Genomic DNA, 12712 nt, shown 5'->3' with positions numbered 1-12712 from the left:
TTCAGTAATCTAATCCAAGATAGATGGCAGATCCTATTCATCCTTTTAAAAAAGTTTTCTTGAGACTTGTACTGCTATGAGAGAATTCAAACTGTCCCAAAGGAATGTGAAGGTTTCAAGGAAGCCATCACGAATCAAAGAGAAAATGACCTATCTTCAAAATGGACCTTGAGCATTTCCCCAATACATTGAGAACTATGTCATCCTTAGACAGCATGTCTGGAACAGATGGCCAGAGATATTAGCACCTCAGCTGAAAGGGAGAACAGGGCCCTAGGTTCAGAAACAACAAATGGTCTTCAGAGTACAGATCACATTTCAACCACCCACTTGTCCCAGAGCCGAGTCAAAAACAGCCCTGTGCTGGGACGGGCAGGGCTAACCTGTGTCCCTTCCAGACCCAGGTGAGATGCAAGTCACATAGAAATGACCTAGAGGGTTGCATCCCCCTCCCACTGAACCACAGTAAAATGAGCAGACCCTAGAAGCAGGTGAGAGAACTGGGTATCCGATAACTAATGGGCTGGGGGCAGTGGTTCCTGTCTAAGATCCCCACAGGCTGACGCAGAAGGATTAAGAATTCAAGGCTAACTAGCAGCCACTGGAGCATGTACTGAATCTAAGTACACACAGAACTTTGCACAGAAGGCCGCTTGACCACCTGAGTTCAAACTGTTCCCTTCCTGGGGTATGCAAATACAACCAAGAACTTCACTGTGTACCAAGGAGACAATAGCTGGGAGCTCATTCTGATTTTTGTTTTTCTTGTCTGGCAGATGCTTGAACAAAACAAAATTTTACTGGCAGTTTTTCAAGGCTACCTTTGCCTCCCACTTCCTGCCCTCCAACCTCTGACCTTTGTCTGCAGGGGGAGGCTTTCTGCACCAAGGCTCTTGGCTATAGCACTGAACTGCTAATAATTTCCAACTGCCTCAAAACATCCCTCCACACATCTGTGTGCTCCCTATGCCTGCGTCCCAGTGTGTGTGTGACAGCTGCTAAAGTCAGCGTTAGCAACAGCACACCAATACCAAAATTAAGACACATTCAAGTTCTCTCTTGTTAGGTGTAATCTTCCTAATGAATGACTCAGTAAACACAGGATGTACTGACCAAAGCAGCCCTATTTTCAAAGGAAAGTATATTTAATACTGTATCACTGGGTTTTACTTTTTTAAAACACCCAATCGGCATGATCACTTAATTGCTTACTTCCAAAGTAGAGCCGTTACACATTTTGTGAGTTTGCCATGTTCCTAAGAACGTGTCTGAAAACTCCAGCTTCTAAAACGTGAGTTCCAGTTGCCATTTCAGAGAGGCTTTCTCCTTAGCTCCCATTACATCCCATTTGAATAAAAGCTAATGAGTTTACTATATTTCTACTTCACACAACCCCCTGTTCTGGTAAGAAAATATTTTAAGCTGGATGGTGATGATGGCACATGCCTTTAATCCCAGCACTTTGGAGACAGAGGCAGGCAGATCTCTGTGAGTTCGAAGACAGCCTAGCCTACAGAGTAAGTTCCAGGACAACCAGGACTACACACAGAGTAACCCTGTCTCAAAAAAAAAAAAGAATAAAAAGAAAGAAAATAGAGACATATAGATTAGAGAAGTTTTTCTTCTTGCCACAATTACCACTAAATATTTTTCTTTTTGAAGGAGTTTAAAAAAAAAGAAAGATGTGTTCAAGTTCTTTGCTTATCCACTCCACACTATATAGCAGAGAGAGAAAAAAAGAGTATTCCTTCCAGAGGCTATGCATCATATGCATCTACAGCCTGTAGCATCCTTGCCTCTCATGGGTAGGTGATGCTACCCCCTCTGCTGTGCATTCACAAGGCCTAAAAGAAGCAGTGCACTATGACTCACGATGGATAAACTCCATTCTTGCAAATATGGAGCCTTTCACACACATATATGCACACACGCGAGAAGTGGGGAGAAAAAGGGAGAGAGAGAGAAAAAAAAACAACATAGCTTCAAGGAAACCCAGGTATAAAGAGATTTAAATCTTAATCCATGACAGGTGCACACTCAACAGGCCAAATAAGCAGGCTCTACAAATGTAAACCAAGAAGGACGAATCTACACAGGGATAGCAAGAGGACCTGGGAGGAGAAAGGAGCTCACATCTGAGCTCAACCATTATCCCTCTGGTCCTCACTAGAAGTACATGTTACAATGTTATTAGTTACATATTGTCAGTCCTCACAAGCCTGTGAGGTAGGAATGTGAAACAAGTTGATTGTCAATCAAGTGGTCCAGAAGACACCATTCAAAGGCTGATTTTACAGCCACACAGTTAATTCTATACAGTACATGTCTTACAGAACAGTGGTTCTCAACCTGTAGGTCATGGCCCCTCTGGGGGTCGCATACCAGATATTTACATTATAATTCATAACAATAGCAAAATTACAGTTATGGAGTAACAACGAAAATAATGTTATGGCTGGGGGTCAGCACAACATTAGAAACTGTATTAAAGGGTCCCAGCGTTAGGAAGGGTGACTGAGGGTCACACTCTCTTCCCATCTAATGCCAACCCTTCCAAGTCAGGCTTTCACCATTCATCCCAGAAGCTTTAAGATGTTTTCCAAGTGGGCAGAGGAGATGGAAGAGTGAGAAAAGGACCACATCTAGAACCTTCTAAGGTTATACGAAAGTTAGAACTCTGCATTCAAAGGTACCCCCTGGTACAAGAACACTGCAGTCCACCCACCCAGACCCCTGGGAAGTGGAATGTGGGGGAAGGGTACATGACCAAGAGGAGCCGTGAGGGTGGCACGGTTCTACCTTTGACCATCTCTGCAGACTGTCTGCTGCAGGCCCGGCCATCACTGAGACTGCGGGTTCTGGGGACCCTCTTTGCTCTTACTGTCCTCTGTTGAGCTGCAGTCAGACCCCGAGACCGAGGACTTGTACCCTCGAAGCGTGTGAGCATTCAGCATCTCCAGCAGCAGGTCATACACTGGGACCACATTTTTGCACTTCATGCTGAGCAGGTGTTCCATGCCCTTGTTACTATGGGGGAGAAAGGCACTGAGAATCCTTCCCTCCAGGTAGCTAAGTCTCCTGCACAAAGCCAGCCCATCCCCCCACATTCCCTGCACTTCTACCCCATCGTTCTGTAGCTCACGTGTCCAGCGCCCTTCACAGTCTACACTCAAAGGCAAAAGTGGTACCCACTTGACCTCCATCTCCCCACCCAATGCTGCACCGTGGGCTCATTCATAAAAAGCACGAAAACAAACAGTGTCACTAACTGTAAGTAGGCTTTTTCCCCCTGGGAGAGCGGAAGCACCTATCTCCTTGACAGCCCAGCTTGGAACGTACATATCAAGACACTGAAAACTGTTGCCATTCTTGGCTTAACCTTGAAAGGGTCCTGTGTACCGACTTAGGGGTTATGAACAAACTTCAGCAATTAGAGGGGCTCACATGTGAGGGTAGACTAATATCTGTTCTGCAAAGGGTCACGGGCTGAGCCCTTAGTTAAGAAACAGGAAGGAATCCTTTCCTCCTCCATGTTAAGTGGACACTGTCCTTCCCCACAGCTCTTACGGCTTCCTACGTGGGCAAGCACGGCCTTCTTTGTCATCTCCTCTCTTCCGGGCTCGGGGCAGGGCTACCCTTCTGAGCAACGCCACCCACAGGCATCCCTAGTCATCCCGGCACACCTTCTCCCTCAATGCACATGCTGTCCACTTCCTGACCTGGACTGTGCTCCACCCACACAGCCTTGCTTCCTCAACCTGTTGGGATCTAAGTTTTCTTAGATCTCATCCCAGGTATCCTGATGCCCCGGAAGTAAAGGGACAACTTGGCACACACCCCCGGTCCTCGGCTGAAGTGTGACCAGGAGAGCCAGGCTTAGTTAGCATCCTTAGAGAAATGACCCCAGGTCTTGGCCCTGGGTGGTGTTAGGAAGGTGGCAATTCATTTTAGAGGGAGAGCTGTCCGTTTTGAGACCCTATAAACAAATTCTAAACCCTAGCAACTACATCCAGGTGGGGCCCACCAGCTGCCCCCCATATCCTATCAGGCACCATATGAGACTCGTTTCAACACCCATGATGTGCCAAGCTTTGCTGCAGGTGTGTGTGCACGGGTGAATTCCCACTCAAAAGTTCATTCCTCTTTAAAGTTGAACATTCTACCATATCCACTGAAAACTTGCCTGCATTCTCCCAAAGCTCTGAGCGCATGCCCGGCCCACAGCCCCCCAGAACAGCTCCCCGCGGTTTGTACCTGATGTGTCTGACGTGAGAGAGAAGCATCAGGAGGTTGGCCAGGCGAACCGACTGTTGCTGAGAGGAAATGCCACTCTTAGCAATCACCCAGACAAGGGCATCGGTCACTGCGTTCAACAGATGTGTCAGCTTCCGGCTGCTCTCCGCCTCCTGGCTTGCCGTAGCTAAGGGGTACATGCCTGGACAAAGAAAGAGAGCCCCAAAGTCAGAGAAAGGGAAGCCGAGGTCATGTGCTCAACTGTTAAGAATGCCTGGCTCCCCAGGGAGGAGGCAATGTGGGCCAGAGATGCTCTAACTTGCACAGGCGCACGCATGGCACACCCTACCTCCGCCGAGGTTCTTCCCCTGAGAGCAAAACCTTATCACTGTCCTGTAAGGGAATCCTGGCTGGATACAGGGCAGACAAGTGATCCCGCAAGGTATCCACCAGGTGAGCTCTGTGGCCTCACCAAAGCAGTAGGCGCTTCAAGTAATTGTGTTGCACACCTGCAGCAAATGGCTACATGAAGACAGTCAGGTGAGATTAATTATATAGTTTATCGCACGCCTTTAATCACAGCACTCAGGAGGCAAAGACAGGCAGATCTCTGTGAGTTTGAGGCCAGCCTGGTCTACAGAGCTAGTTCCAGGACAGCCAGAGCTACACAGAGAAACCCTGCATTGCTAATAATAATGCTAATAATAATAATAGCTAATTCTTTACTTCCTTTGAGAATGGTGGTTTACAGTAACAAGGTACATTCTCAAGAAACCAAGGGCTGGGTGGTGGTGGCAGACGCCTTTAATTTCAGCACTAGTTTGAGGCTAGCCTGGTTTACAGAGTGAGTTCTTGGACAGCCAGCGCAACACAGAAAAACTCTTGTCTTGAAAAACTAAAAAGAAAAAAAAAAGAAAAGAAAAGAAACCAAGGGCGACCAAGCATGGTGGCACACACCGTTAATTGTATCCCTCGTGGTTGGTCTTCACTTGCTGTGATAAACCACTGACCGAAACCAGCTTAGGGGAGTAAAGGGTATACCTCACCTTACAGGTTACAGTCCGTGACCAAGGAAAGTACCGGCAGGAAAAAGGAGGCAGGAGCTGAAGCAGAAGCCACGGAGAAGCGCCGCCTACTCACTTGCTCAGCCTGATTCTTACGATGTGAGCCTGGTGCTCACGACCACCTGCCTAGGGGTGGCACCACCCACAGTGGGCTGGGTCTTCCCACATCAATCATTAACCAAAGAAAAAAAACGCTCCACAGACTCATCAACAGGTTGACCTGATGGCATCAATTCTCAGTTGAGGCTCCCTCTTCCCAGGTGACTCTCGTTGACGAAGCTAGTATAACTGAAGAGGCGGAGTCAAGCCGATCTCAGTGAGTTCCAAGCCAGCCACAGCACCATAGTGAGATTCTGACACCGGAGTTCCCTGCACCCGCTTGCCTAGCCCCCACAAGGCTCCGAGTCTGAGCTCTAACGCCTCAGCAAATAAATTAAAACGTCCAGTGTTTACAGTGGCCCTGGAGCTGCTGCACGGAAGCCCCTGTTCACCCCCTCCACACCTCAGACCCTCACCACTACCTGCCCCTCCCCACAGGCCACTCATTCATTCTCCTTGGCAGACAAAATGCAGGTCTCCGGCAGGCTTCCAGAGGTCCCTGCTATCCAGGCACAGCAGATGCCACCGTGTGGTGCAGCCACTGAGGGATGCAGTCTCCATCTTTTTTTTTTTTTTTTAATTTGTTGGGGGTTGGCGCATCACACATGGGTGGAGGTCAAAGGACAACTGGCAGGAATCAGTACCTCTCCTCCCACCATGGAGGAGGGGGGCTGGAACCAAACTCGGGTTGTCAGGCTTAGTGGCAGTAGGAACCTTTTCTGGCTCAGTCATCTCACTGATTCCCATCCCACCCTCACTTAAATAGCGTCCTGTAGCCCAGCAAACTGTGAACATAGCCAAGGATGGCCTTGACCTTCTGGTCTTCCTGCCTGTATCATCTGTGCTGTGATAGAGGCCCGAGCCAGCACATGTCTATGTAGAGCTGGGGCCCAAACTCGGGGCTTGATGGGTGGCAGGCAAGCGCTCTACGTGTTGAGCTCCATCCTTAGCCCTGTCCTTGATCTTTCCGTTCCCAGTTCCCACACCTCACCTTCAATCCCACTTCTACCTGGGAGTTAACTGTATGGTGACACACTGAGCCTTCTCTAGAGTCTGCTTAGGACAATGGTTCTCAGCCTGTGGGTCGCCACCCCTTTGAGGCCACATAGGGGATCTCCTGCATATCAGATCTTTACATTACCGTCCATAACAGTCGCAATTACAGTTAGGAAATAGCAACAAGGTAATTTTATGGTTGGGGTCCCCACAACATGAGGAGCTGTGTTAAAGGGTTGCAGCATCAGGAAGGTTGAGAGCAATGGGTTTAGGATGTCTTCCTCCTCCTCCATTACTCCGTCTCTATGACCATTCCTCCTTCAGATCTCAGCCTGGCCACGAACATCCTTCTGGAAACTTCACCCAAGTCCCAGCCTACATCTGGCATGAGTCCTTTCCTACACAGGCAGGAGGTCTGCCTTGTCCTCCCACATCCCTGTATGACAGGTATACACCCACTCCTCCTCTCCTCATCAAAGCCAACACAGCCCTTTGAGGGCACAAACCCTGCACGCCTGTCACCCTGCCCCCATCACCTCCTACATCGCCCAACACAGAGGACATGTTTATGAAGAGAGAGAACTAGACAGGATTCACATAGGCTCACATTTTTGTATATTCTTAGCCAGTCGCACGATTGTAACAGAAATAGTTATGTCTATTTTAGGTACATACAGAGAAGAGCATTCTTAAAAGTGTAGAGGATTTTGAGCTGCACATGGTGGTTGCACACCTTTAGATCCCAGCACTCAGGAGGCAGAGGCAGGTGGAACTCGGAGTTGGAGGCTAGCCTAGATTACAAGTTTCAGGACATCCAGGGATATACAGAGAGATGATATACATTATGCTGATGAGATAAGCCAGTCACAAAAGATCACAGTTGTTCAGCACAGGGTAGGGCCCATGAGGTTAGCTTCAAATTTCCTACCGAGCTGAAAATGATCTTGAGTTTCTGATCCTCCTGCTACCCCCTCTGGGTGCCTCGAGATGACAGGTATACACCATCAACTACTGAGCTGCTACCTCAACTTAGAGCCCCCTTTCTCATCCCACTATTTAAAACTGGATCTAGAACACACACACGTCCATACAGACAAAACAGACTGGCGGCTGCCCTGCTGTGAAGGAAGGGTGGGTGCGATGGTTAACTATCAACTTGGTTGGATGAAGAAACCTAGAGGACTTAACCAGAAAGTATTAACTGAGCAGGAAGACATGCCCGGGGGGTGGGCAGCATCATGGTACGGACTGCAGTCCCCACCAGCTGAGCATCCCCATCTGTCTCCTGGACCACGAGTGTGTAAAGCCGGCAGCTCCCGCAGCTATGGACAGAAGCTGACCCCAAGGCTAACTTTCCCAGCATCTTTCCTCCCTCAGCTGCTTCTTGTAGGGTACTTAGTGGCATCAATAACAAAGGTAACTAATGCAGTAAGGAGTGGATTTCCTGGCGGTGGGAGTTAAAATGTTCTTAAACTGATTTTGGTAATGACACAGAGTGAACATACTAACAAAAATTGAATTGTATACTTTTGTTTTAGGACAAGATCTTGCCAGGTAGCCCAGGCTGGCCTAGAACTTCCTATACATTCCAGCCTGACCTTGAACTCATAGTTCTCCATAGTACTGGGATTAGACCACCACACACAGCTTGAACCCAAATCACAGTAGCAGAAATGCCCACTGGCAGTGTGCGGCTCCCTTCAAAGAGCATGGTTGGTAGTCGGTCATCCTTTTCGTGAGCCAGCATCATTACCAAGGGCAGACCACGGGTCTCCTACAAGTTTGGAGGCAGCACAGTCCCATACGGAGTCTGGAGCCCATTGTGATCAATATGTTTGGGAAGAGGAGGCACCACATTTAAGCAGGCACCTGCCATGTCAAGTTTTTAGAAGGAGAAGTGTATATATGCAAAGTCTTAAACTTAAAACCATCCCAGGACACCTGTTTAACGTACCCGTCTCTCTAGTCAGAAATACCACACCCATACTTTGGGCATCCACATATCCCTGCTCATTGACATAGTGCAAGGGGACACACTAATTGCTAAGTGGCAGGCCTTCGACGGGGGCGAGGGACAAGACAGAAGCCCTGCCAAGCAGATACAAAGGAAGCAAAAAGAAAAATGAACCCCCTTCACCCCAAAAATAGAAACTCTATGATTTATTGTAAAACAAAATTAAATTGCTTTTCATAAGGCTAAAGAGATCTAGTGGAGGGAGGGAGGGAGGGAGGGAGGGAGGGAGGGAGGGAAAGGGCTCTTGGCACAATATCCCATACATCCCAAAGAAAGCAACTCAAGGATACCCAAATCCCCGCTATTTTCTGGAAACATCTGTGTGTTCCTCCCTCTGGCCCACCAGACATTCTGGAAGCACGAATGCCAAGAATTGTGGAATCCCACGTGTTCTAAGGGTGAAGACCCAGGCTTTGCTCAGTAGGAGGGAAATAATTCAGAAAATCTGGAATGTTTTACTTAAAAATCCGAGAAAATAATCATGGAAAAATTGTTTTCCGGCTTTGAAGGGTGAAAGGGAATGTGTGCGCTGTTCTAAAGCAAAATAGAACGGTGGCCTGGGTTTAACCTGCTAAGTGTTTCAACTGATAAAATGTTTTGTTCTTTTAAAATCTTAAAATTGTTTAAATAAATAGATTTGTTTCTAATTTATTTGTTTGACACACTGTCTGTGTAATCCAGGCTGACCTTAAACTTGCTATGCAGCTGAAGAGAGGACCTTGAACTCCTCCTGATCCTCCTGCTGTCACTTCCTCGAGTACTGGGATTACAGGCAAGCACCTCCATGCCCGGTTCCCTGTCCCTAATTTAGGTTATTTGATTGATTGGTTGATTGATTGATTGATTGTGGTTAGGTTATTTTAAAAAAGACCAATGGTAATTAACTTCAAGTTTATTCCACTTCGACTCCTAGATTAGATCGCAATTCTAAGGGAAGGTAGATATAGTTTCAGAGACTCAGGTGACAAGGTCTTCACCTTGTTTGTCATATGTTGTTAGTCCCCCCAGCCTCTCATTTATTGATTTTGGTTTTTTGAGATGGGGTTTCTCTGTGTAACTTTGGAGCCTGTCCTGGGACTCACTCTATAGACCAGGCTGCCCCTGAACTCAGAGATCCACCTGCCTCTGCTCCCTAGTGCTGGGATTAAAGGTTTTGCTGCCACCACCATCCACCTGCAGCAAGTTCTCTTAGTGGTTGACTCAACTTATCAGCCCCTATTTCTCTGTCTCTTGACTGGGATCTGAAAAGAGAAGTATGCTATCATCTTTACCTCTGTTTCTGTGTATATAAAGTCATGCCCTCCCCTCCCCCCAGCAGCTTTTTACCATTTTTCTGCTCTGGGTGTGGTTGTAGATGACTAGATATCCCCAACAACGGCACAGGCAGCTTAGGATCCTGGGCAATAGAGGCAGGCAGAAGAAGAAAACGTGGGCATGGTGGCACCCTGCTCAGGAAGCTAAGGCAGGAGAATCACAAGCTTGGGGACCGCTTGAACTACATAGCAACACCCAGTTTCAAAAAAGGAAAGGAAAAGAACAGAGTGGTTTGTCTCCTTCCTGCTGGCTTTGAGCACTTTGATGACGACCTGTCTTGCTGTGGCTTCCCACACGCTTCTTGTGCAGGGACTTAAGAGAGCATTGTGGAAGCCGTGTTTACAGTTTTCAGGACGTCTAGAGCATTCTCAACCATGTTTCAACTGCTGTGTCTGCACGTCTGCTGACTTCCCTTCTGTGGCAGCTTCCTATCTCCAACGCCCATCTGGAGCCCATTCGGACTTTCTGTGTCCTGCCTTGCCTTCTCACACTTCCCATAGGAAATCCAGGCACTGTTTTCATGCCTCCAGAGAGTCTCTTTCATGCATTCATTCTGTCACCTTTCTGAGTGGTTTTTCTCCTGTTGGAGACCATACTTTCTTCTTTGCATGCTTCCTAATTTTCAATGAGTTATTTTGAGTATTGTGAATTTACCTTTGGGTTCTGGCTAGCATTAAATTCTTTGTGTTATCATTGCTTTCCCCGCCCCTTGTTTGTGAGTATTCTCGTAGGTGGGGGTGGGGCAATGGGGGTGGGTGACAGGGGTGGAGGGGGATGGTGGTAGAGGAGATGGGGGGGTGGTGGTCAAAGTCATGGTCTCTCATGGTCTCGCATACTAGGTGAGCAGTCTTCCAACTGAGCTACATCCCTGAGCCCTGGCTTCTCTGTAGTACTGAAGACTGACTTAAAGGCTTTGCCCATAAGCAGGTGAGAATGCCTTCAACTATTCTTAAGCTTTGTGCTAGATTGTAGCTAAATTATTTCACGATATTTTTTAACAATCTGGGCTTGCTTTTATGTTTTATTTGGTAGCCTATACCCCGGGGGCTAACTTTACCCCGTGACTGTGGCAACAGCGTCCTCAGTGCTTTCATATCCCAATGTCCAGGATGTTACAGGTTTTCCCAAGCCACTGGAGAGAATGTGAGCTGCTCCTCAGCCAGTGAGAACTTCAGAGATCATTTCCCCTCGCGCTGCGCTGCCTTCAAAACATCAGCAGGTTAGCTAGCACTCAGCCAAAGCCTTAAAGAGCGCCACCTGCAGACGGGAGATGCTGCCTGCAGCCCTGTTCCTCTCACGCCGCCACCCCACCCCACCCTCCCCCATCCCCCCCCCACTTCCGCCCTTGCAAGGAACCCTTGGCTGTTCAGCTTGTTTCAGTGGAGGACACCAACTGATGTTCACCAACTTAGTCCTTGCTTCGGTTTTTGTTTTATTTTTAAATTAATTGCTGCAAATAACCAGAAAAAGAGGTGCTCTTGAAAACCTTTCAGATAGCCACCTCTTCCAACAGTAGAACATTTCCATAAGAAAAACCAAAAAAAGAAAAGAAAAAAAGAAAGAAGGAAAAAAAGGAAAACAAATTCCAATTTCCCACAGCAATGTCGAACAGAATAAATTTGCTGTGACTACCAAGTAAGCAATAAGGTTCAGTAAAGATTTTCAAAGATTTGGATTTACCTTAAATTTTAATTTTAATAATTTTTCTGCCCAAAGTGGCAATTACATCCCACAACCCTCCTCACCTCCTACAAGGGCAGCTTTATCAGATGCTGCAGGAAGAAGGCCAGAGCTGCCTTGCCCATCTACATAGAGGCTGCTCACAGCTCTGAGGATACAATCTGACATCTAGAAGATGCCAAGCCAAACAGCAGGCTCCTTACTTGCTGCTTACCTACGTGTTCTAACAACAAACAAATCGCTTTCTGAGAAGCACATAGTGGCTCTGGAAAGGGTTCTAAATCCTTGGGATTCCTTCTTCAGCCCTCCCCACTTTTCCCCGTCAAGACCCAACCCACTCTCTGCTCTGGAACCCACCACGAGGCGTGCTGTGCTCTCCCCGAGCTACTGTCCGAATGTTCTCTCCTGGTCCACAGCGAGAGGATGCCATGGAAGTGCCTGCCCTGGAGAGCGCGGACAGCCACAGACAAATTTAAAAATCATTCACATGTGCTAATCGCATAAAACCAGGACTCATATTTTGCACTTTTCATCGTAATTTTCTGTTATTATGCCAAGCTGGGGCCAATGGGAGCTGAGAGTGATAGCAAGCACACTCAACTTACCTAGCGTGGGCAAAGCTCTGGGTTTGATCGTCAGTTTCAAAAAAAAAAAAAACTGTTTTAAAAAGCCCTACACATTCACATCTTGTCATTATTCTCTAAAAACAGCATAACCACCATGTACAGACATGTGCATTGGGTCAGGTGCTATAAGTATCCCAGGGGTGATGTCAAGTATGAGAAGCTACACACGGGGTGTCGGTAGATACCACTCCATTTAATATAAGAGATGATGGCACCCACTGATTTTGCTATTAGAGTCAATAACCAATGGATACTGGAGAGAAGGGGGAGAGAGAAGGAACTGGGGGCACTCTTTCCTAGGTCTTGGAGAGAGGCGGATCCTGCTGATTATTCTTATCTTCCTTGTATGGTTTTCTTCCATCTAAGTGTTGTCCCTGATCACCAGATATTGTTTATATGAGAAAAACTAGGACAGCCAAAACATCCACTCAGCTCAGATACTGTCCTCACCCCCCCCCCATCTCCGAAGTCAAGTCCCTCCCCTTTTCCCTCCCACATGGTCTGTTTTGGCTCACTTTATCTAAGGACACCCTTGCCTCTGTCTCTCTCCATTTCAGTTATTCCTCCCTATGGAGAATGAATATGACCTTCCCATAATGCACTTCTGCACACAGATACTCCCCCAGAGTTGCCTATGACCACTTGAAGCTCTTCTCTGAAGACCCCAGTGTCCTGTGGTCTCTCCC

The 12712-nt window shown here is 47.5% G+C and overlaps 1 protein-coding gene across 6 annotated transcripts in view; it reads right to left on the bottom strand.

The window, feature by feature from the left end:
- Positions 1-1617: 1617 nt before the first annotated feature.
- Esr2 (estrogen receptor 2) overlaps positions 1618-12712 on the bottom strand; it is a 66181-nt gene continuing 55086 nt past the window's right edge. For all 6 annotated transcript variants that reach the window (XM_038338212.1, XM_038338210.1, XM_038338214.1 and 3 more), the window contains 2 exons: positions 4255-4435; positions 1618-3027 (listed from right to left, as the gene is read on the bottom strand). In XM_038338212.1, the coding sequence (XP_038194140.1) occupies positions 2841-3027; positions 4255-4435 (368 nt within the window). In that variant the 3' untranslated portion in view covers positions 1618-2840. The remainder of the gene's footprint in view (positions 3028-4254; positions 4436-12712) is intronic.

This window comes from Arvicola amphibius, chromosome 7 (assembly GCF_903992535.2).
Source record: "Arvicola amphibius chromosome 7, mArvAmp1.2, whole genome shotgun sequence".
Taxonomy (NCBI): Eukaryota; Metazoa; Chordata; class Mammalia; order Rodentia; family Cricetidae; genus Arvicola; species Arvicola amphibius.
This window is presented reverse-complemented; position numbering and strand designations above follow the sequence as displayed.